The following is a 26,455-nucleotide window of genomic DNA, read 5'->3' on the forward strand; positions in this document are numbered from 1 at the left end:
TTAAAACTTTTACTCAGACATGATACAACAAACAGAAACAAGATTCTGAATTAATGACTGAAAAAAATTCATATTTTTTTCTTTCAATCCCGAAAGCACACAAAAGTCAATCAGCTCCACGTGTACAATGGAGTAGAATACAAACAGGACGAAGGACATACACAAGAGAAAGAGACAAATTAAACAGAAAAGTGACAGATTCCATTCTGATTTCCTTGCATTTGTTTAATACTTTGTAATAAAGAAAAGGTGAATAGCATCGTCAGAAACGGAGACAGGAAACAAGACAGTGTGTGAAAGTTTTTAAAGTGAAGAGTAAACAATTTAGGAAGATCCTAGGTCTACTGGAAAATAGTATTTTCTGTTTATACTCTCAATCAACAACTGAACACCTGACCCAAGTTCTTTAAGCCCGAACCCTTCATTTCCCCGCTTCTTGACCTGCCCTTCCAACATTAAACGCCAGCGCCTCTTAAAAGAGAGCAGTCACATTCAGCTCATTCCTTCTGGTTCAGACCAGGGCTGTAAGATCTAGTGGCCTTTGGATGTCTCTCCACAGTCAGAAACACAGCGTTTCCCTCATCATCAAAGACTCTGAAGGATTTTTCAAGCTACAACAACAACAAAAAGCTCAAACCAAATCCTCAAATCAAACCTCTTTAGAAGAGCAGGTCCAGGACGAGGCTAGTCTTGTCAAATCATTCTTTAGCTGCATTTCACTCAAGAATGTATGTCGTCAGGTTCTGGGACCCCATAAAAAAGCACCAATGCACAGCTAGAGCACCCAGAGGGGTCCAGACACTGGTCTGCTCCGCTCTCCAGTGACCAGGTCAGCCCTCTCTACACGAGCCGTCACTCCAATCCTGTTAGGGCCCCTGTTCTGAATGCGTCACACAGGCCAAGGTTAGCGCACTCCGTTTTAGTGTGCTGCACAATAATCACAACATACGCAACAGACGAGCGCTGGGAACTGAGTGGCCCTGCATTTAAGATGGCTGCAAACAGCTTGGCAGTGATTAAAAAAAGGAAAAACACAAAGAACAGTGAGGGTTGGTGGTTTGAAGACTGCATAGCACACACTGAACCTCCTCGATTAGAACAGGATGGGCCTTAGCTCCAGAAGACGTGTAACAACGCCGCCCTCGTGTCTAATCTACACACGTCGATCAAGTCTTCAGTCGTAGCTTGCTATCCATTTTCAATAAAAAGCATTTCAGCGTCTTTATTTTCAAAACGCGACAAGTTTCATAATGTAACAAAGATGGCGACAACAATACTGCTACACAGTCAAAAGGTCACAGCATGCGTCTGCCTTGAGTGCACACTGTTGCATGACAAAACAATTTGTGGGCGGTGCGATTCAGCGGTCTCCCCTGGCGACCGCAGATCGTCGTAGCTCTGCCGTCAAGTAAAGTAAGCAAAGAGGGACACGCGGCACTGAATCCCTTCTCTACAGTTCTCCAACGCTTGTCCCGTGAAAAGCTTCACATCCTCACAGTCCAAGAATCAAAGGTTTATTTTACAAGTCCATTCCAATGCAAAGCCCGGTCATTTCCAGCTTGCGTGGGCAAGTGAATGAGCTGTTACGTAAAGCAATGGAGACGGGGCAAAACAATGAAAGATGGGGGCCAGGTTGTGTTGATAAAGCATCAGGTCAACACACCAATGGCTACCCCCTCCTTTATCTGCACCCTTTCATGATCTCACTCAACCAATTTAATCAAAAGCGCTCAGCAAGTCACAGCCAAAGTTACAGTTTCTGCCAGTAAAGAGGCATAGCTGCAGATTCCATACACATGTGCATAAAAACATACACGTGGCCAAAAGTACTAAATGCTAAAAAAACCACTAAAATCTCCAACCACCAGCTCCTGCTAAAAAAAAGTCTGTCTGCTCAGCAAAGCTAGATGTGGTTTAGCTCACTCTGTAGCTTTTATTTCTTTAAATGCTAGTCTTGTAGTGAAATGTAAAGAAAAACAGGAGCAGCTAAATGTGAATACATCGCTACTGTACAGAAGGATGGGAACTGTAGATGATGCCACTGCCAATTATCATCATGTAACAGACTAAGATCCATTTTGCAACTGCAGGAAACATAAATAACCTTAAAAAGCAACATTTTAACCACTTTTCTTCATCAAGAAATGAATTAAAAAGATGAGCATTTAAAACAAAAATTGAAGCCTTGACAGAGATCGGTATCTGCGCAGTCATCTCTGTGTAACTAGCACATAAAGTTAGCTGCTTTATGCTAATTCCCATCCCTAGTTTGAAAACTAGAAGCAGCACCAAAACTAAAATCGTGCAGAGAAAGTTTCTGAGATGCCAACCAACCAGAGGAGGAGATCATCCATGCATGCACGCCTTTCCGACATCAGCTTGACCTCTCACACTTCATCTACAGCCCCACCGTTTCGGGCAGCAGAATTCTAATAATCTAGATCTAAAAGCTCATTGGCCACACATTCACACTCAAGTCTCAACTCTTTTAGCTCTTCTGTACCAACTCAAGTCGCTAAAGCACTGAGACGATACTAAAGCCTATACAGTAAAACAACGCTGGCAGATGTTGGTGCTTCTCATCTAAGATGACCGCCATCTTGCTTTACTTTACCAACAAACAACAAAATGAGTCAACAATGTTGCATAAGGGGCTGACTTTTATGCAGACAGCATTGCTGAGTTGGCTGAATAAACGCAAAGATGGAATATAGCTTAAAACAGCACCAAACTCTAAGGTTAAACCAACTTTTTGTTAAAAAAAAAAAACAAAAACAAAAAAAAAAAACTAAACACCTGTCTTACAGGTCAACTGCCAGCCTCTGTGTCCACATCACATGGGGGGGGGCCGATTATTCTCTCTGAGAAGTATTTGGACTATCTGCTGGGCAGGATGCTCATCGCTCCCGGTCAGAGGAGAAGCTGGACCCCAACATCCAACAGCTGCTTTCATCATTTTCACCAGCAACATCTTTCTAAAATATAAAAAAGGTTGGCTCTGCCTGATAGGGTACAAAGTCTCATCAGCGCAGTCAAAATTCACAAGAACTTAGCTGGTAATTATTTTTCTGGGAGATGACAAATGCAGAGGGAACTATAATAAAAATATTTTTCCAAGAGGGTACTCTACACTGTAAGCAAGTATGGAGAATGGCTGATTTGTCTGTACTTGCATACTGTATTTGCATTGATGTAAATGTGCAAGTCTTCCGCTAAGAGACCACATAAACGATTTAGCACCTGGTAAGAGGACTGCCGTACCTCCTCCCTGTAGAATGACAGCAACATGTTCTCTAATTTCTAGTAAATGTGGTGTGAAATTCTCCAGAATGTCAAGACGTCCTTTAATATCTGACTAACAGAAATGGAAGTAAATATATGTTTTTTTTCCTGCTCACCTCTGAGCATGTGTACAGTTAAATTAATAGTTTGCTATTTTCCTGATCACGTGGTAGCTGCATTTGACGTGTCGCTGCAATGCTCAGATTCAGTTGCTCACAAATTTCTCAATCACAGTAAATGTCAAGTGCCACTGGCGACACGATCCAGCCAATCATTTACGAGAACAACAGGAAACATTGGCAGAAATTGGTGCAAAAGCTGCAGTGAGGTGTGGTTTGGCCCCAGGCTCAAGCACAGTTTTCATGGTGGGAGATGACTCCATTGTTAATTTAACAGCACAAAAGAGAAATCTGTTTGTTTGTTTTTTGGTATTATTTACATCTACTGTACAAAAGCGTCAAGTTTGAGCCAAAGGTTTCCAAAGCTGCAAGTATTAGGTGTAGGATTTCCTTTATACTGTATATCATGACAGGATTTCCTTCTTGCATCACAGCAACAATTCACACAAGATGTTCTTTATAATTAAAACAGTTTACAAATCTACATCCACAACCAGTAAAACCATCCATGATCTGTGGGCTGCAAAATGATTGCAAATACTGCAAATCTACCAAATTAAATGATGTTTTTCTGTTAACAATTCCCACCTCTGCTGCTTATTTTTAAGCAGCGTTTCCCACTTTTGTTTTATAAAGAGGACAGCGGATCCTCAGACATCTCAGGCATACAGCCTGAAGACACTTCAACGACAACTGGGTGAAGAAGCCACATGTCGGATACATTTACTTAACAGACTCGCTGACCAGTCGGTGAAACAACTCGGACACAAGCTGTCCAGTTCCAGACAGGATTGTTCAGAGAGCACAGATGATTATTTTCCTCATTAAATGCCAACAAACAGCTGATAGAAACTGTAGGGCTGATATAACTGCTGCCAGTCACAATACTTAAACACAACACTTATAGTTTCTATTAAATCCCCACTTGGTTATGAACTGCAAGGGAAAAAAACCAATTATTTACCAATTTTACCAAAAAGCCTTCAAATTTAAAAATGTAACAATAATGAGAAAACCCTACACTTAGTACCTTCAAGTTCATCTTGGGCTTCTGAGAAAAGATGGTCATTTCTAGGAAACAGAAAGATTTACACAATTACAACTCACAAAAAGTGCATTAATGACCACCAGAAGAGGGAGAATTCAGGGGAGCAGGACATAAAAGTGAAACAAACACTTTTTTCCTTGCATGAAGCTTTTCTTCCTGTTAGCCTCATGCTGCTTAAAATGCCAAACATCTGCCAAAGTAAAGGATAAAATCTAAGAAAAAAAAAATTCAAGTCATTCTTCTTGTCTTACAAAGCCCGCTGTGCGCATCAGGGTGGGAGAGACCAAGTTTGTCGGTTTAACAAAGTGCTCCCAGCCCGCTTTTCCCGGATTTCATTGCCTAAGAAAAAGCTCTCATTTCATGAGTACAGTACTTCAAAAATAGAAACTCAAACAAGTTTCAGCATGAATATATATATATATATATATATATATATATATATATTATATATGTAAAAGAAACATAAAATATTTAACTGTTTACCAGATTTGATGAAACAATGAGGAGGGTGTATTTGCATCTTTATATGACATCTCTTTGTTAATGAGATGTGAATTTGTTTGATGGTGGACAGTTGACTCAAATGCTTCGCACCTGATTTCAAGCTAAAATTCATAGACGAGAAAAACTAACCAGCTAGTAATGGATATAATATACGAGGTGCAGCTAGCAGTAACTGTACGAAACTCAAATTAAAAACAAGAAAAAATACCAGTAATGCAGAAGCAAACCCCCTCCTGTGAGATGAAGGTGTAAAATCTGAAGCCTGACATAAAATTAAGACTTTCTCTGTATATGTGGGATAAAAGGGAATATATTTCTTGAGGAATTATCCCCGTTTTAGAACTGAGTGGGGGGGGGGGGGATGATGGTGAATATTCATGCGAGTGTTAAGTTATAATCACATTATTTCCTCCAAGCAATTTTTCCCGTTTTTTAGTAAACTTCATCAATTAAAAGATGCAATTTTAGAGAGTTTGTGTATGCATGTGTGTGAGGAGACAAGTGACCACGGTAACAGGGATAAGGTGTGTTTTTATGTGTGAAAACTGGTTTGTTAAAACCAGCAGGTGCTGCAGTTAAGCGAGGCTCGGCGAGAGGAGCCAACGACCAAACACAAGAGGCCGTGATGATGATCCCGATGTGCATCAGATCCTGATGGGACCGAACGCGGCTCCTTCTAGGTGAGCTGGTGAGGCGCCTCGAGCATCTCCATCAGGAAGGTGTCAATGGGCGTGTCGCCAATCAGTTTAAAGAAGAACAAATGCTCCAGGCACTTCAGACCAATGGAGCGCAGTGCTGGGAGTCGCAGCAGGAGCTTTGCAAACCTGGATGATGAAGATGAGAGGAAGACAAATTAACAAAACACTGAATAATTCTGCAGTTATTGCAGAGGACAACAGAAAAAACAGCCCATTATGGTAGCGTTAATACTGCAGATTGGTTTCTGCTTAGTTAATGGTCAAGTTTTTTCCCACAACGTTATCACTTCTAAGTATTAATATTCATTTAAATTCTATACAACCCCATCTGCAACTGTAAAACTACATAAAGGACTTCACTTTTGATACCTAATCATGGTGCCTCAGGTCCTTCCTGCTTCATGAACATCCTAGACCAGCACCGGATAAGACCCCATATATTGCATTACCATTATTGTGATCATTTAATGTATATAAATATATTTAAAAGCACCTAGAAAAAATTTTTTTAAACAAACTTTCAATGCTTCCTGTGCAAAATTATGTCATTAGAGCTGTTCCATCTACTTAAAGCACAGAAAGGAGACCCTGTATCAGTGCATTAGCAACAAGATACACACCTAAGTCTACTTTCACCACAATCTGCTCAGTACTGAACTACATGACAGCAGACGGGCACTGTGTTGTTGCAACATAAACACAATGAAGTTAACATACTGTATGGTACTGTTAAAACCAAACCCTTCCTATTTGAGAAAGCACACGATACCGCCATCATGCCATACCTCATTCTGTGGGAAACAGTGGTTGTTAGTCTCAAAAGTTTCAATTGATTAAGAATGTCACATTGAATGGACCATTTTAATCCGTGAGTAAATCTGGCCAGAAGAGGGTTTTCTACATGACTGACCTGTCAGATCAATTGCTCAGTCGCATTTTGTGTCAGCCTTTCATGCAGGCTTTATACATTTTAACAAGCATGCAACGGCTGTGTCTATGCCTGCTAACAGAACCTGAAAAAACATGTCTTAAGCACTGAACGACCAACAACTAATCTCTAAAAGCATGTTGAGCCAACTGGTGGTGTTCAATAGTCAAATACTAAACTATACTAAAATGTAGTATCTAGTTAGACATTAATTAACATGGGTATCAATACTTAAATGCCACTTTTGCATATGCAAGTTTATAGACAGGACCAGTCGCCTCTAACCATTTTGAACAGGCACTGCAGCGGGCAGCTTCTCCTCCTATAGCAGCTATTGATGGACCCTTTATTTTAGACTGGGGATGCATTTCCAACATATACAGAGTATTGAGAAACACCACATGAATAAAATTTCTGTTTTCCAGCATGACTGGAAACATGTTTACTATGTGGCTGACACATTTGTATTCTCCACCTCTGTGCTGAGCAAAACGAGGAGTGTTTATTCATTTATTTTTTGGCTTAAAAACATTAAATTCACATTTAAAGTTGGGCCTACCATTCATAGTTAAGTAATATCGGCAAACTGCCTGACTTACAAAACTTGTAAGTATCTGACTATCGTTACGTGTCTTCTAGTCTCCAGCTGAGACGAAGGGGACCTACAGCCAGACCTAAACAAGCACAGATGCAACCCCACCTGCCAGCAACAATGGAAAACACCAGATACACAAAAGCTGAACAGGATTGTTGCCGAGCAACCAGGTTCCTGTCCGATATATTTTCCACAGACTTCTTCAAAATATGAAAACAGTTTTAATAAAATGCTGATCATTTTAACTATCTTTTGTTTTGTTTACTTGATCTGTGCTCAAGTATTGTGAGGAAAGGGACACTTTAGTTCTCAAGTACACAAACTACTAGTTTGAGTTTCTTTCAGTTTTGTATTTTTTTTCACTAAAGTGAAAAGTTTGACTTTAGCTGAGTTAATAAAGCTCCAAAACGATGCATTTATTCCGCAATGTTAATGTCTTTTCTTGTTTCCTCCACTGTGTAGTATTGAAAATACTGTCGAAAGCCATCCTTAGTATCAGTATTAAGTTTGAAACGTGTCAAATCTTTCAGGTCAGGACAGTACGCATCAAAACCACTGACCTAACCTCTTACAGGCTAACCCGTGTGTGTACACCTTACCTGCCCTGCTGATCGGGGTATTTCTGTTTGCAGTAAGCTTCAAGAGATGCATACACCCTCTCTCTCAGAAGCTCCACCTCACTGGAGTTGGACAAACCCTTGGCATCTTCAGGCAAAAACAGACAAAATTTACATTCTCTCTAAAAGGGACTGAAACAAACTTTGCATGCTTCCAATTTCAACATTCTTTTGCTTTTCCAGACATTCATTTGTCAGTCTTAGATTCATGTGCCGATTATGTTTTGACATGCATTTCAGCATCCCACCAGACAGCATACCTGGGTTGAAGAGGATGATTGCACGAAGGCAGCCCAGCTCTGTCTTGTCCATCTGCATGTCTCTCATTTTGCTTACAAGCTCCGTCAAAACCCTGGAGAGAAAAGAGAAGAGATGTGCAGCAGGAAAAACGCCAGATTAAGGAAGAAAAAAGAAGCACAGGAGAGAGTGCAAGACACAGACAAGTAGAACAAGATAAGAAAGTAAAGATAGGAAATCAATAAAAAAGCAGAAAGATAAGGGAAAGAAGAGTAAAACAATCATCACATTTAGCACCAGTCAAGAATAACCCTGCAAGGCTTTAGCACATAACCAGTAAAGGCACTCAGCAGTGTTTTTTTTCCTCCCTACCTATTAAAAGTTTCATTGGCTTTGCTGTAATTATAACTACATACATGAAAAGTTGTGTTTAAAGTTGCTAAAATGGCTGCAAAATGCTGAAGTCAACCATGGCTGGAGAGACATATTGCTGTAGCACGACACTCGGTGTTCAGGACATGAACTTTTTACTGGATTGGTTTAAAACAGCAACTGGCAGGTCAGAAAAATTCCAGCGAGGTAAAAAAAACTGCTTTTACTGTTACATATTCATGTTGTGCGAAAAACACCAGAATCTCGAAACCTGTTGAGTGAAACCGTATTTGCTTCTTTAAAAAAAGATAAATTAATAAATAAAATACAGCTACTTTAACCTCTTCTTTATAAAAGCACAATAAAATACATGCGAAACAGAAGATATTTGCACATCACGATTAACATGCAACATATCAGAATCTGTTCGAACAAAAGCACAGTCAACTTTCCAGCTTCTGTTCATTTCTCCACTTTATGCAAACACAACCAACAAGGCCACAAATGAGACTACTGATTACAAAAAAGAAGCATTCTCATCACTGTGAAACAAAAACTAGCAGCAAAATCATAAATCATTTCTGACTTTCCCTGGTTTGCTTTAAAAAAAAAAAAAAAAAAAAAAAAAGACTGTCTTCCTTTGAAATGATTCATAAAGATCCTGCTAGTATCCATGAAGATGAAGGGAGTTTAGTAAAGTATTTACAGTCAGTCTTTTGGTTAATCTCTTTCTGAATCCACATGGTGTTTTAATGTTTTGGAACATTACAATATATATGTTGCGCTACCATCATCTCTAAAATATTTAGATTATAGTATTAAAAGTTAAATGTTGTTTACAGGATATATATAGAAGTTGTGGGAGTTCCTGACAGGAGTGTGACTTGAGAGAAAGAAGTAAAACAGGTCAGAGAGTGTTGAGAATTGCAGAATTCTTCCTTACTGGTCTGCTTTTCATAATCAGAGAAGCAAACGTGATTTTAATAATGTGGATTTTCACAGAAACCACAAAAGCATACAGCATAGAGTACCACTATGTCAAGGTTTTTATACACACCAGCACAGTGTACGACCGTTCTTTGGCTTTAATTGTGAAAGTGGGGAAAAGTTTAGGAAAGTTTTAGTATAGATCCCAAGCACATGTTAATGAACCTGGTATTTCCCATCATGGAGGCGGTTTAGTAATAAATGCCAACAAGGCTTCCAGAGGTGCAGTAGTCAATCAAGGGACTTAAACCTGAGCATTGGGGAATATATTGATTAGATACACAACCACATATCTTACCATGAAATTTGTGTCCTGGAAAAGCACAAAGTCATGTTTTATCTGCTCTTTATGGTTAAACAATCATTCAGTCATTGACAAATCTCTGCAGGAAGCCATACTGCCCCCAGTTTCCACCTGATGAGTGTGCGCTGTGTTCTGGCTACGCCATGGATTTATTTAGACCTCCGCGGTGCACCGATGTACACCAGGAGTGTGTCAGACGCAGAGCACCCTTGGTTGCAATCTGCACAACTGCATAAGCAAAATCACACGCTCTGTCCATAGGTTTATCACTTAATGACAGCTTTCAGACATATTACCTAATTGAATGAGTAGTATGCATAGAAAAGACCATATTATATGTTATAAACTATGCTAAACTCACTATCCACTCCTCAAACTGCTAATATCTCAGTGCACCCATCTCCTTTCTGCTGCTGTCCTTTGTGGTGGTGTAAAAATCACGTGATTTTCCTCTTTTATGATCAACATCTTGTTGGCCATCATTAAAACAAACAAACAAAAAAGCACTTTGAGCCCCCTGACTGACTGACTTCTTGTCTGGTGTCATCTGTAATCATGTAACATAATGTAACTGCAGTTACTGGATGTTTTACACTGATCCCGTGTCTGATTTCCTGTCTGGTTGTATCTGAACTGCTGACACTGACGGCCTCTGGAAGCGTGCTCCATCAAAAACAGATCTGGTGCATAGATTTAATAAAAAGGCCGCAATGAGGTGCATCTGGCATGCAGTGTGGCACACCGGTGTGAACCACACCACTGACTATAATGGGCGTGATTACGCCGGAAGCCATGCCGCAGCAGAACGCGTCGCAAACACACATGGTGGAAAGTGGTCTTTATGCACTTCGATGCAGTTAAAGTCATAAACAAAAAAAAAAAAAAAAAAAGAAGAAATCACATACCTATAATTCAATATTTGTTGTAAATTCTGTAGCGATGTCAGATCTTACTGACCTCCAGAAAAGCCATAAGGCAAGAGGTGTCCAAATTCAGTCCTAAAGAGCTGCAGTCCTGCAGGTTTTAAAGGTTTCCCTGCTCCAAATCATAAATGAAAATGGATCCACCAGCCTATGGCTATCTGCACAATAACTCAATAATTTGAGTCCAGTTAAAAAACCGACAAGATTGCAGCCCTAAAAGACAGAAGCTGGACACACATCCCCTAAAGCATCAACCTGTGAGCTTTAGCTCTGTTTATTTTCGTACTGCCTGAAAGAGGAGGGGTTTGTGAACAGTGTTTGTGTCGTGGCGTAATTACCTGTCAAATATGGCCCCAACCTCAGCATTGTGCGCCCTGTGTATTCAATCACAATGTATTATTACAATGTCATTACACAGTTACATTGCTGTTAAAGTATTCTGAACCGCTTCTTTACATCATAAACTGTGATTTTATGTATGACATCCCTGTTTCACATGTTTATACGGAGGCAGAGACAAGTTTATAATAGAATGTTTTAAAGCCAAATGCATAACAGCAGGAAACCGGTGTTAAACATGAAAAAGTGAATCAAGTAAATGTGATGAAAGGTTAATAAAAAGTGTGTAATTAGCTCAAAGATATTATAGTGACCTATGGCAAAAGAGCTGCATAAAAGATATAAGATCAAGTGCAAAGAACAACACACAAGGAAACAACTTTATGTTGCAAAGAGAAAGCACTCAACGTTTCAGAAAAACTGGAAAATGGAGGTTTCTACTATCTTTGTCATTCTTGTCATTAATAAAAGCGTTGTCTTTTCCTCTGAGGTCCTACCAGGAGCTGTTAACATGTGGGAGGCGTTGAGGTTCAAATATGAAGTAAAAACTAACATCACCAAACATCAGCTCCTCAAATGACCATGTGATAACAGAAATGAATATGTTTAAAGACTCGAATAAAAAATGTCTCGATTGGAAATTTGCTACCTTGTAGCCATTTTAAAGGGGGGCAATTCAGGAATAGACACCTCCTGTAACATTTAGCTTTCTGGGTCACAGTTTGGAAGATGTCAGTAAGAAGAGATGAAATCAGATCAATAAGTGGAACCCGTTGAATGACAAAAGCAGTAGACATCTCCTTGCTCCAGTTTAAATGTTGTCTTTTTGTAAGGTTGTTGTTTTTTGCACTTAAAGACCTGAATACAATTTGTTTTAATGTACATCCATCATAAAATAAAGTTTGACAGAATTGAATAGATGCTATTGGCAAGCTGAAACAGATGCCTGCTGCTGGAGGAGAGCCGAGGAAATTATTAGAAGGGGGGAAAAAAAAAATCATTGATCAATAAACCATCAGCCATGTTAGCCTGTTGTAACTGTGTAATAATTAACAGTGAATTAACACATTACGGTGTGATTGGTGTTTTAAATTTCTTGACATTTGAAGTACTTTTTACTCCTGGAAAGTGAGAATAAAACTGCAACCTTGAACACATAAAATATGTGAAAAATGACTAAATAAAGGGCTTCTAGTTTAATCATATGATGTGATTTTTTTTTTTTTTTTAATAATAATAATATTGGATGTTTTACAAAAATATTTGGTGCATTAAAGTAGAAGGCTGGAGAGACCATGACTGTTATTATGTTTTTGATTTTGAAAAAAGTAAAAAAATAAAATCTCTACCTGAAAAGAAAACTGGCTAAATGTGCTACATCTGGACTGACAGGGAAGCTGTGGTCACCCATAATAGATCATTTTTTTAACAGGCACTACAGTCCTCCTATTTCCCAGATGTTCTGCAGAGATGACGTGAACACACATGAAAAACTCTAAACCAGCTATCTGGCCATTAAAAAAAAAAACAAAACAACCCTAAAATAAGAAAAAAAAGTTTAAAAAACTACATGTTGCAGTAATCTTGTGAGATAATTCCTGTGAGGCCATGCCGGTGAAAGTTTCTGCTTCATAGTCCTCTTCTGACCTGCATGTTGCTTTTTTCACAATACTTATAAAATCTATATTTCTAATACTTAAACCAAACACACCTCACTATACTGTAAACAAAACACACTCATTTCCACATGGAAGCTTTTGCATCACACCCTGGCTGCTGTGCTGACATTTCCCTTCACTTGGACTAAAACATGTGTGGTTTCTCCTAAATAATCTTTGGTCAAAGAGGCAGTACAGCAGTTTTAAATAGTTTTATGAAATAATTATTGCATTTATGACCCCAGATTAAACATAAAGATAGGGATGCACCGACATCGATATCTGTATTGGTATCAGCTCAATACTAGGCTTGTGTACTCGTACTTGGTATTAATCAAAGTGTACTGATACTACAACCGATACCCAATACCACACTATTCAAGCCAGTGCAGATGTGTGTGATGACATGCTTCGAACATGTTTTAAAAGAAATAAACGCCTTGAATGTTAAAACGTGAAATTTTTTGTTCCACTAAAAACAAGATCTGTGTTTCAAAACCACACATTTATAGTTGTATTTAGGTAAAATGTGCCAAATCACAATAAAACTTGTTGAAATTGTTAGATATATTTGTATTGGTGAAGTAAGTTCAGAAAGGATGGGTCATTTATTAAAACCTAATGAAATCTTACACAGTTATAACAGCAATAATAACCATAGTTACAATAATGTTCACATAAACAGATTTGGTATCAGCAAATATCGGTATCGGATCTGAGCACCCAAAAAGTGGATCGGTGCATCCCTACATAAGGACATGCATGGCTTTCCTTCATGATATAAAAGAATAATGATCATTAACAACTTGTAAATTTAGATCTAATAAATATTAAATTGTTTTGATCACAAGAATAAATATTAATTCAAGGTGATAAAAACAACACAAGAAATTTAACAACATACATGCATGGCCTCTACAACATTCACAACAATAGGATGTACACTTATGCATGAAAATAATCTTAAGTATTTTATGGGATTTTTTTTTTTTTTTTATCATATAAAGAAATATAAATTAATAATTATACCAGCCAGTATCACAACACGAAACACTACAAGTTTTTGCTATGTTGAAGACTGAGTGTGGGTATGCATGCAAGTTTACGGGTAAGCATTAATCACCAGCCTCCCTGGCATGCGCCGACATCTTATAGGCAGTACGACAGAAGCAAAGTCTCTCAGCCAATTACAGCCAAGGCAGAAAACAGCAGTTGCAGCCAATCTAAAGATGAAAGAGGCACCACCCTAACTCTCAGCCCAGTCACTAATCAAGCTAAACCTGAAGAATATGTCAGTTTGGATTACTGTATGAAAACACAGTGAGCATGAAAACATCAGACACAGAGAAATTCATGTAGCTACGACACTTTTTTTTCTTCTTGTGTTAATTTACCATGAAAAGATTGGTAGTTTTATCCATGTATCCTACTAAATATATAAAGGACTAACAGGAGGTTTTCCTTATACTGGGTCCAAGCAGATCCTTTGTAGGTTTGATCTTAAAATGAAGCATAAGGGCCTCCAAAATTGGTTTTAAAGTATTGTGTATTAAAGAAGAGGGAGAAATCCGTTATTTTGTATGCAGGTATCTCTGCATTACCTGTCAAATATGGCTCCAACACCTGCACTGTGGGCACTGTTCCTGTGGACATGGAGGCCAGTGGCCAGTAAAATCCCGTCCTTCACGGAGATGGAGCGATGGGAGAATGACGCAATCAGCAGCTCGTTCCAGCCTGTAAAGAAAAACCATCTCAGTGTCTGAAATCAACCTAAACGTCTACATGTTGCAAGATTTGGCTGTTTTCTATTTTATTAATGTTAAAGCTCTAATTCAGCTTATTAAAAAGATTCGATAGCTCACCATTTGTGACACATCTGTGTTTTCAGCTTTCTAAAGCTAACCTGTGAGGTCGTGCAAGCATGGCACCAACTTTTTGTGCTGAATACAAGGCTTTTATCAGTTAAAACAGAATGAACTGGTTCAGAGCTCACTAGAGCTACAGCAGCACCAACGTTTCGCTGCTACCCAGCAGCATCCCGAGGTGGACAAACCGCACTATACAACTTTTACATCCAGGACATGACGTGACGTTGCAGCAGTTTTGCTTTGTGTATAACAAGGAACTGGCTTTTTTGAACATACAATGTCACTGATTAAGCAAAGAAACACAAGGAGATTAAAAAAGAGAAAGAGACAAAACAAGAATCACTGTAAGATTGTCTTTTGCTGGCTGGAGAGAGCTACCAGGTCAGGTAGGATGCAAGATGGATGCGGAATTAGCCGTTGATAGGGGGTGTGTGTCGGGGAAAATGGTTAAAGTTCAGTAGTGTGTCTTTAAAGGCCAATTCATGCTCAACCCAGAAAAAATACGCAGACGGACGGCGAGTTTTGTCCATCTTCTGTGTCAATTAAGCACGTAATTTGGTGCGTTTTCAGGGTTGTTGTGAAGCCGTCACAATAAATCGTGAAATAGGAATTTTGGGGGAGATTTGAGTTGCATAACCCACAGGCAATCGATGAACAGAAAAAAAAAACCAAAGAAAAAGAAGCGAAACTGGAAGAAGATGACAGAGAAGTCACCGCATAAAAAGTGCCAGAAAAAGACAGAAGAAACGGAGAACAGCAAAAAATTTTATGGTTCTACTTGTTCTGGTATTTCTAGATAATTGTAAATGATTAAATCACCATGAATCACCACTCCTAACCAGCGTTAAAGGTGGAGTATGTAAGATTTTCAATATTTTCAAAATAAATTAACTAAAAAAATAACTACAATCATAATTAGCTTAGTTTTTTAAGCATGTAGGTTCCAGTCTGTCCATTTGTGATGCGTTATTAAATTACAAGTTTAATTAATGACAAAGACCCTTCTTAAATGTTTGCCTACCAGTAAAAAAAAAAAAAAAAAAAAAGAAGTGCTTTTTGTCATTTGTCATTAATTAAACTTGTAATTTAATAACGCATCAAATATGGACAGACTGGAACCTACATGTTTAAAAAAAAACTAATTATGATTGTAATTATTTTATTAGTTAATTTATTTTGAAAATATTGAAAATCTTACATACTCCACCTTTAAAACAAGGAAGTGAACTCTGTCAGTACTGTCCTCTGGTGGATGAACATTATGGCAACATAAAAGATTCATGGAAGTACGAGGGCCGCGACGTATAAAAACATTTGAAAAGGATGCCCCCGTTTACATACATAAGGGACATAAATAGGCTCAAAGTTTCAAGTTTTCCTTTCTGGATCACGTGTATCAGCATTCTGCTTGCACAAATGTTTATAAGCCCAGTCAATATTGGGAATAACATTAGCATAGCAAAGTACATTTTAACACCAACCACTTTCAGGAACAGTGTTTATAAAGACAAACCGGTGCATAAAGATATTGTAGGGAGAAGAAGACAACATTGATACGTAATGACAGGGATCTGGATGTAGTTGAAGAGCCTTTACTCTGTAATGTTATTTTGTGAAGCAATTTGTGCTGCAATTCTACAAACAGTACAAAACTTTTTGTTTTGTGCTGAGAAACCATAAATTTGCTTTTTAAAAATTTAATACATAATAAAAAAATAAAAAAAACAGTTTAAAAAGCATAATTTGGTTCTTGCATAATAACACAGCAAAATGTTAAGATGAGGCCAAACTCATAATTATGACATAAAAACAGGAAAATAAAACATGACAGCAAAATCACCTGTAATTTAAAACATTTTCAAGTCAGATAGACGCACCTGCACGCAACAAAATGACTTGATCATCCAGAGGCAGCTCAGAGAAGTGAGGGATCCTCTTGGCCCACTCCACCAGAGTGAAGAGCTGCTTGTCTGCTGCCTGACAGATGTTTGTGACGGGATCGTTGGGCTGAAATAGACAGAGATGGATGGTTGTAAGTGATAATTTTATAATAACTGTATTAGCAACGATGAGGGAAGAAAGCATCAAATTTTATTCAGACATATTGTTTAACACTAACAATAACTCATTAGCTGCCAAAGATATCTTTTGACGTCCTTTCAAATCCAAATTTCTTTTGAGGTTTTGTATTTTCTGTACATGAAAAGCTAAAGTGGCCAAAAATGTGCATCGAAACACATAAAAAATGTGCACTGCAAGCACGCACCTGGCCAGTTTGGCCCTCCATATCTGTAGTCCCAGAACATGCTGGTCCTGAAAGACGAGCTAAAATGCTGTAAAACGCCGGCAGTATGAGACTCTCTGCCATAACGATGACTGGCAGCTACTTAGTAAACAAAAAGGCAAACTTTTTTGAGCCACATTTAAGTCCTTAACTCTTTAAGTCTTGGCCCATTACAAAAAATGTTTAGAAAAGTCCAATTTCTTTGTAAGATGAGGCCATTATTTGGCCCTATAACAAAGAAAATGCACATTTTTGGGGGATATATTTACCAAAACTACATAATGTAAGCATCTACTTCCCGTTGCCAATAAGGGAGAAGACAAATATCAGATTGTGAATTTGAGGAAAGTTTTTACCATAATTTAATACAAAATGGCTGCGAAACTGTACGTATCCAACATGTCTATAGACTTAGTTTGTAACAGTATCCAAAGTTAAATACTGCACCTGAATGGACAGAGACTACTCACAGAGCTGCCTCCTGAACTTCCATCTGAGTGAAGCTCAGTCTTCTGCTCTACAGCCATCTCTGCTTCCAAAATCTTCTCCACTGGCATCTCCTCGTTCACTGCACTGGTAGACTCCACCTCGCCCTCTCGTTCCTTGTTCCTCTGTCGCTCCTCCTGGACAGCTGCAGGATGGGGGATAAAAGAAGGGAAAGGAGGAACACAGGATAAACAATAAAGGAAGAGAAAAGGGTGGATTTGAGAAGGAGATGGAAGAGTAAAATGGAAGCAATGAGGAGGGTCAATTAAGTCATTGTGTAAGAGTGCAGAAGTAGGAGAAGCACAATAAATTTAATGGAACGTAAAGGTTGGCATGCAGTGGTGAAGGACAGAATGACAAACAGGATGAAAGGAAAGAAAGCGTAGTATAATTTAAGATGGCAGTATTTATGAAGAAATGATGAGGAAAAATAAGAGCAATATATCAGGACAAGAAAGATAAGCAGGGAAGCGTGACGTGTTGAACGGAAAATAAGCTAAAGCTAGAGGAAAGTGTACATTTCTCACACTAATTTCAAGCCAATGAGGAAAAAAAGCAATGCACAACACAAATAATTCATATAAACCATTTTACAAGGAACATATAGAAAAAAAAATACAATAAAATGTAATATTGGCATTATAAGAGAGGAATGCAAACATTAGGATTTCATCTATGGACAGTAACAAGATCAGAATCCAGTTACTGCTGAAAGGAAATGTCACACTAAGTATTTTCTATTTTGATTTTTTGATTCACAGTTACCTACTTAAATAAACAAAATAAATTGGAACAACCAAATAAAAATGTTTAAAGTTAATTTAAGGTAAAACCAAAACTGTGCTACACATTATTTGCAGTCCTGAAAGCTTTTCTCAAATATTTACTTCCAGGAAACATCTGACACAAACTGAGAAGAGGCGACAGTCAAGGAAACGATACTAATTGGGCTTAAACTTTGTTTGATCTTTTTAAAATCAAATTGACTTGATCTACTTACCAAAAATCAAAGGCATGGATTTAATATGAGATCACCAACCAGCCAAACTGACTTAATAATTTACTAGGAAAATGCTACATTCAAATAACTATCATCTTATCAAATATACCTCCATGCAAATTATTCTACTTTAAATAATCAGTTTGAATGAATTAAACAGTGAAAGATAACAAAAAGCAGCAACATTCAAGCAAAGCATGTTCTTTGAAAGACAACTCATGTTAACAATCTACATAGATTGCTGTATGCACTTGATGTGTGAGTGTGAGTGTGAGTGTGTGTGTGTGTGTGTGTGTGTGTGTGTGTGTGAGACCACAAAATTTGAAAAGTTAACTTTAAAGGCCACAAATGGCTTGAAAAATCTGTGAGCATCTAAAATTAAATCTTAACCCTGAACACGTGTGGGGCTGCTCTATGTTGGTAAATGTAAACTGCCAAACTTTGGCAGCACCCAGATGGAAGTAAACTATAATTTACATTTTAAGGATAAAAATGTCCTGATTAAAAGAGGTGTGAATGTTGATCAACTTTCTTCTTATCCACAAAGATAAAAAACAAACAAATAAACAAAAAAGACATGATCAGTTCCATGCCTGAGCATTGGCAAGAAACAATGGAAAATATTTAAATGAGCTCCTTCTGAGTGATAGGAAATGTTATATCTTTGTACGTCTTGATCGCTCAGACAGACACTGTCACACACCCCTCCCTCCCTCTTCTCCTTACATCTGTCGTTCATCTTGGCCACTACAGAAGGAGGGAGGGGGGGAGAGAGAGAACGAGAGGAAACAAAAAAAAGAGGAAGAGAGGGGGCAAGGGGTTAGTGTTTATAAGACTCACCCACCCCCCACTTCCCTCTCTACCACTCTTTACTCGTTCTTTCTATCCTCTACTGTACAAACATTAAGCCTCTTCCAGACATGGAATATCTAAGACTACTGCTGATAAAGCTGCTGAAGTGTCAGATCATTTAGACAAGAAAAACTGGACTTCTAAGGCAGCATATATGTGCAACTTAGGCGCTGCCTACAGAAATCTATACAGCAGATTAAGTTACACATTATGAGTCCTCTGGGATTTCTAACAGCAACACTGTCTCATTAGAAGCGAAAGCAACTCTTTAGTCTCAGAAGTAGATCAATCAGTACTTTAGAGGAATAAACATTGCCTTTGCAGGAAACATGCAGCTGTGAAGCTTAAAAACACATTGTGGCTTTCTATTAATCACTTCTTATGCAGTCATTATAACATGTAAATCTACATTATATATAAAACTTGCTTCATCATAAATGCATAACAGGGTAAATAAATCAAATGTTGCAGAAATGCAGAAAGCAAGTAATGGCCTTGCTACTTTTATTTAAGCACTAATAACCAAAATAGTTGTATTGTGTTTTATTTGAATTTAAAATATTTTGCTTCTTGTTAATAATTTAAACACAAAATGGTGAAAAACAAATACATTAAACTTCCTTTAAATTGCGACTAAACTGAAGGGTTTGTGCATTAAAGATAATTTTCGGATATTTTCCTGATAAAAATCTCAATAATTCACATGCAAATTCATTTTATTAATCATCTATTTGTTACAGTGAATTATTTAAAATAATGCTTAATATTTACAACATGAAGCTTCCTTAATTAAAAGCAGCAATTGGATATCTCCTAAAATTTATTTAGTCAGTCTATAAAAAAAAATCTGAACGTGTTCTTGACAAGACCAGAAAAAGTTTTGCATCAATCTGATTAATTCTTACATTTGGTAGCTGATCATTGCAGTGTGGCGGCACTTGGAAAACACCCGTCTCTACACATTTGGACTCATGTTTGCCCCCAAAAATACATGAATGAAAGTGGGTGTATAATTTGCTTAACACAATCTAGATCAATAACAAATCAAAAGGAAGAAAAACAATTAAATATGATTTTCTATAGCTGTGAACAAGGCCAAACAGGAGAATTGATTGCCCTGATGCTTTTGCATTGATCCAACATATTGGATGCATTTAAAAGTGGCTGATGTTGACAAAGACAGAAAATTGATGAATATGATGTGGTGGTGAGATGTGTACAGGCAACGATAACAAAGCTGCAGCAAAAACACTATTAGGACAACTGAAGGTTCCCCTGCAGGACTTTTTCTGGGTTTACTGATGTAAAACACCCAATCACATTAGATAGAACAAAAGTTTGGTTTTCATGAATAGCAACAACATTTCCAAGTAAAGCAACCACACTTTGACTACTGAGAAAACTTCTGGTATACAAAGGATTTTAGCATAGTGCTGTGTGAACAAAGAGTCCACAATCATATTTTTATTTAAGGCTAAACATGGATCTAACAGCCTGTGCAAAGAGAGGCCATTAAAATACTGCAGCCCATTAACTCAGAGGTAAGCACGGTTTGAGGTGTTAAGTTTGGTCCATACTCCACGAGAAGCAAGAACGGAGTTCTTGCTCTCGAGGTTGCAAGAACAAGAAAAAATGTATTTTTTGTCAGGTCCATACATACTCCACGAGAAGCACGTCTGCAGTGGGGAGGGATCTCTGCGGGGGGGCGATGTCTTCTTTTATGTGCAATGAACCCGGTTGTTAACTCCGCAGAGGAGGTTATGTTTTTCCCGTCGTCTTTATGCCTAAGATAACTCAAAAGGTTACGGATGGATTATAAGAAAAATTGCAAGAGTTGTTGGAAATGTGAAAATGAAGAACTGATTAAAATTTGGTGGTGATCAGGATCACCGTTTGGATCCAGGAATGTTTTAAAAGGATTCTTTAACATTGTGCTTGGCGGAGGTTTCCACTCTCCGAGTGCTTTTCTAGTTTCATATTTAACGAGCAACTTCGTCCGCGGCGGGGCGCTGCAGGGTGGGTTGTGCACGCAGCAGGGTCCGAGCATGTAACGCCACATGTAAAAATGTTCGTACTTTCTCACCATCTCGATCAGCTGTTTTATCAAAACAATACATTTTACCTGCAACAGTAAAAACACGGAAGCAGCAACTCCGCTTCATGCTTTCTCCGTGTTAACCACGCCGACCTCAAATGCCCGACCAATCACATGATACTTCTCGGAGCCCCGCAAGAAAAAAGTTCTGCCAGCCCGATGTGTCGAGAACTGTCTTCAAACGCGTCTGTGAGAACAAAATGACGTCATTTTCTTCTTGGAGTCTTGAGAACAAGAAAGAAGTTCTCGCTTCTCGTAGAGGATGTAAAAAGCTTTACATCAGGAGTCATCAGCTCTGGTCCTCGATGGCTACCATCCTGCAGGTTTAAGAAGTTTTCCCACTCCAATCCATGGCACGCCTGACTCAAATCCTGCAGGTTTTAGATGTTACCCTGCTGCAACACACTTGATTCAAATAAATGGCTCAATAACAGCTTGATGCAGTTGTTGAAAACAAGTTGTTGGGGGCATTTGGATCAGGTGTGTTGCAGCAAAGAAACATCTAAATCCTGCAGGATGGTAGCCCTGAAGGACTAAAGGTGGTGACCATTGTGTTAGATGAGGGGTGCTCGAGTTAATTACTTGAGATCTACCATCCTGCAACTTTTAGTTGCCTCCGTTGTCTAACACGCCAAGATCAAATGAAAGGCTTGTTACAAGGTCTCTGCCGAGCTGGAGGACATGCAGAAGAGAGAATTCAGGTGTGTTGGAGAAGGGATGCATCTAAAAATTGCAGGATTGGACCAGACTTGGCCGCATCTGTGTTAGATAAAGCTTTTAAAACTAGCTAAACTGGCAAAATCAGTCATTCTCAACTAATCACTTCAGTCAAACAAACTTTTATCCAAAAATAAATATTTGAGTGGAAATCAAACCAACAAAATGCCCCCTCATTAACTCACCTTCTCTTTTCATGCCCATGGCCAGACACTTCTGATAGCGGCAGTACTGGCAGCGGTTCCTCTGTCTCTTATCCACTATACAGTCTTTATTGTCCCGACAGGTGTAGGTCAGGTCTTTCCGCACTGTTCGCTTGAAGAAGCCTTTACAGCCCTCACAGCTGTAGACACCATAATGCTTACCTGAAATGTGTGAAAGCAGGAATATTTAATATAAATGATGTCAAAATCACCCCCCCCGTTCCCTCCATCTTTCTTTAATTATATTACAATATGGCGTTAACTCAAAACTAATAACTGGAAACAGTTTTGTGGAAGGTGTCTACTCACCAGAGGATCTATCTCCACAGATAGAACAAAGGCGTTTCTGGGAGAGCATCGGGCCTGTGCCCGACAGCTGCTTCAAGCCCAGTGGGGGTTTCACATCATCAGAGCTGCTCACTGCATGAAGCCCTGACATGGACACTGTTGAGTTGATCTGAAAGAATAACAGAAAAGATGATGCACACAAGGATAACAAGGATGTTTTTTATATGTACTTGAGAATTTTAATTCAAGTAATTCAATCTAAACATCTTTACTTTAACTTTAATCTTTAATTTTATAAGCAGAATAACCCAAAGTTAAAGGAAAACACAAAGATATTCAAGGAAAAACATCCTAAATCTATTGGTAGTCGGAGACAGTATATGTTCTATATCTGAAGGTTTTAATTAACAAGAATGTTCTTTTTTAATCATTGTAAACACACACTTTATATTGCCACAACCATGCTATAACACTGACAACCAATCCAACATTGCTTCCTTACCTGAGGGCTGCTAATCGGGCCATAACCAACTGACGGAGTGCCAGGCAGGCATGGTGAGCCCAGTGACGAGCTTATAACGGAAAAAGGGGAGCCGATGCTACTGACGGGGCTGTTGACTCCAGCGGAGGTGATGGGTGGCAGGGAAGTCATGGAAGCTGCAGAGGGAACCAGTGGAGGTGACCGCTGGCCCGAGGGAGGGGAAGACACAGACGAGCTGTCTGGACTGCGAGAATCTGAACAGAGAAATTATTCAAATGGAAAAATGTAAGTGTGTCGTGTTGCCATGAATTGTAGTAGCATAAAAGGCCTAAAAGTGCTTTAAATTTGTATGTATCCTCTGTTAGAGTAGGGAATTTCTAACACTTCAAGCTCTCTCATGCCTGGTTTTCAAATACTTCCTGCAACCTGTGTAGAAGTGAAAGCATTTTAATTTTCTGTTATAACTTTGACAGCGTAACAGCAAAACAAATGTGCTGGAATAAATATTAACCTGATACCAGTTTTAGAAGTGAAGAGAAAGACTTTTTCCTTCAGCCTAGATTTATGTCTGTGGAATGAATCAACACTGTTTTTGTTTTGTTGTTGTTTTTTTAAGCTTTGCATAAGTCCAAGACATTAAATATAGTGGAATAAATACATTATTTTTCCCAGTAAAATTTAGTTTGGTTTTAATATTGAGTTTTCTGTACATTAAAAAAAAACACGTTTTCTAGTTGTCACATTTTCATACAGTATCTAGGCTTAGGATAACTTTGTTTTGTCTGCGTGGAGTTTAAAAAAAGGAGAAGAAATCAAATAAAATATTTACTTCCATGATATAAATGCTGTTTTTATTTATTTTTTGTTCTTATGAGTTCAGATTCGCTAGTTTCTTCTGAAGCTCGGTGCTTGAGGCTGTGCACTTGATTTTGGCTTGATTTCCTACATTTTTTTTGCAAAAAATGGGAAGGCAAAACAAAGATGAGCTGATTATATTCACTGACAAATCACGTACTGAAGTTCAGCTTACAATACTGATTGATTCAACAGCCGGAAGGAAATGTAGTTATAATTTCTGAGGACATTTCTTTGCACTATATTCAACGTAATAAACGTCCTCCTCAAATCACTCAATTTTTTCTAAATAACAACTGTTTATTGCACCGATACTGACATAATTATTCATGGCCCCCCATGAACAAACCCTAAAATTAAGAAACAAAGTCTTTTGAAAAAGATTAAGAAACAAAGAAATAAAGACTTTAGTCCAGGGATCACCAAATCTTGACATCTTGGACCAGTGTCTTGCAGGTTTCCAATGTGTCCATGCTCCAATGAAGTCTATGAAGTTCTGCACAATGACTCATCAAGTTAAGTCAGGTATGTTGCAGCAGGGACACAGTGAAACCCTGTAGGACACTCGGCCCAAGTATTCTGTTTTTCGGTGATTCCTGCTATAGCCTATAACAGTGTTTCTCATTGCGCGGTTCGCGAGTCGCATGTGGCTCACTGACTCTTGACTTGCGGCTCGTGAAGCAGCCACTGGCTTTCTGAAAATGCCATCTAAGCAAGTCATAATGATCCTCAATGGTGCAGTTCTCTCCACAAATGAGAGCTGCAGGCTGTTGCAAAAACTTTGCTGTCGTAACAGCCTTAACTGACCCTGTCAGAGTTGCCAGTTTTGGCTAATTTCAGCTGCACCAAAATCCGCCAAAGAGCTGCTCCGTCGGTAGCTCTGTATGTATATATTGAAAAAGAAACACCCACATTCTGGAGGCATTGTTGTATTTTCACCATATACTGTTGCATAAGAATGCCATTACTCCATGCAATATTTAGGATAACCATTCCTCGCTAAAAAGCTGAATGTTACTGATTTGGCAACGTCGCAGGATACGTAGCGTGGGAACGCTTTTTTTGGGGGTGGCAGCTCTCCTCTTGTCTTAGTTTATTGAGTGCAGCTCTTGTTGAATTACCAGTGAAGATCACTGGCCTATAATTTCATTAAAGCATCGCAACATCTTGGAAGACATTTTTACGAAAGTCAAACAATATAATGAAGATGTGAAATCAAACACATTTGATTCATGTACACACTAATGATGGCAATGTAAATTGCATGACATTAAAATATGATTCATGCTGAAATAAAATAATGCTCTAGGAAATCATTTTACAATACAACCCACTGCTTTCTTTGGAACAATATTGGGATGACCCGGACTGTTAATTCTGACCGACACAATACAAATAATACCATCTGGAGGGCTGTAAGTAGTGTAAATGCCTTTTAAATAAAAAAAAAAACAAAAACAAAAACAAAAAAAAAACCCTAAAATTGCACAGGTATGTTCTAAATATTAACTCAGTATCTGTAAGCCTTGATTTATTAACAGGTCATATATCAGGATAAAATAAATCTCATAAAGCTGCATTAGTCTAGAATACAGATGCAGTCATTTTGATTAACATCATGATACTGTTTTGACAACAAAAAATGTAGGTTTTTTTTCTTTTCCTTCTCACCTCTGCTGTCTCCCATGATGGTGATTGGGGCACAGGGACTCGCTGGCAGTGTCAAGCCGACGTGCTTCCGTCTCTACCAGCCCGCTATCAAACTCGAGACCGCGGACTGAGGCCCGGGCCGGAGCTGGTTTGGGAAACCAAAAACGGGTCTGAAATTCCAACACAAGGGAAAATAAGATCATTTAAGTGACAGCGAGGGTCCACTATGTCATAAAATACCAAACAAAACAGTCATATTCCAATTCTTTGCCAGTTTTTTTAAGTTTAAATCTGCTTGTCAACAGAATTATATTTAAGTATTTAATGCAGTTTTTGGCATTTTGTGTTGCGTTACAGTACGAGTTTGCAGAGCAGCCAAGTGCTCATCTGATGCCAAGTTTGTCTTGTCATGGTATATTTCATTACTCAAACACAAGCTGATTAAAAAAAACAAAAAAAAACAATCAAATTCTAAGTTTATTTCACAAAACATATCGTCAGGTAGCAAAATATCACTGAGGAAGACCTGACAGATGGCAACAAACCAATGCTACTCTTAGCGTTAGCAATTACACAACTCCTAAGCTAAGCAAGCTAACCTTACTAGCTAACTTAAAATGTCAGCGCTTCTCGTAAAGCATAAAGGTTTGCTCTGTGGCTTTTAAATTGTGAATAAACCTCTTGTCACAGCCTTAACTAGCTAAGGGTTTATGTAACGCACCGAGCCATATCTTGTTAAATCGACAAAACAAGCTTTAGCTTACTCCGTTTAGCCACCTTAACCCAGTTAGCAAGCTAGATAGCATGAACGCATCAGCAGAGAGATGAAAAACCCAGAACAAACCAGCTTATTACTGGCTGTTCTTTCATTGTCTCGGTCTCTTGCGTACACACCATCTAAGTAATGCAAATGTATATTTCGTGCAAATAAAAATTACTGACTGTTTATCTGCGCAGCTTCTTCTCATGAAACGATGTGGCGACTAGGCCCCGTGTGTGTCTGCCTTTCTCCCCCCCCCCGCTTTGCCTCGTAGTCAGCCCTCCCTCCCCCTGCCACGATGAAAA

General features: G+C 38.5%; 2 protein-coding genes across 6 annotated transcripts in view; both read right to left on the reverse strand.

The window, feature by feature from the left end:
• On the reverse strand, positions 1–26,403 carry rxrba (retinoid x receptor, beta a; the record flags this gene model as incomplete). Of its 5 annotated transcripts, XM_079258630.1 has the most annotated exons (13): positions 26,333–26,403; positions 25,412–25,560; positions 22,907–23,139; positions 22,426–22,573; positions 22,099–22,278; positions 18,976–18,996; positions 17,234–17,394; positions 16,357–16,486; positions 14,213–14,345; positions 10,953–10,988; positions 8,052–8,143; positions 7,774–7,879; positions 1–5,777 (listed from the first exon to the last, which is right to left on the reverse strand). In XM_079258630.1, exons 2-13 carry the CDS (start codon positions 25,425–25,427, stop codon positions 5,630–5,632), a joined length of 1,404 nt encoding a protein of 467 aa, XP_079114756.1. In that variant the 5' UTR covers positions 25,428–25,560; positions 26,333–26,403. The 5 variants fall into 5 exon arrangements, with proteins under 5 accessions (XP_079114756.1, XP_079114757.1, XP_079114758.1 ...); XM_079258631.1 differs by lacking the exon at positions 18,976–18,996; XM_079258632.1 differs by lacking the exon at positions 10,953–10,988.
• LOC306770412 (major histocompatibility complex class I-related gene protein-like) overlaps positions 25,485–26,455 on the reverse strand; it is a gene marked incomplete at both ends in the record, with an annotated part of 60,927 nt that continues 59,956 nt past the window's right edge. Inside the window, one exon of the mRNA XM_079259272.1 lies at positions 25,485–25,560. Within this exon, the coding sequence (XP_079115398.1) occupies positions 25,485–25,560 (76 nt within the window). The remainder of the gene's footprint in view (positions 25,561–26,455) is intronic.

The sequence above is a fragment of the Telmatherina bonti genome, assembly GCF_933228915.1.
Source record: "Telmatherina bonti genome assembly, chromosome: 19".
NCBI lineage: Eukaryota > Metazoa > Chordata > Actinopteri > Atheriniformes > Telmatherinidae > Telmatherina > Telmatherina bonti.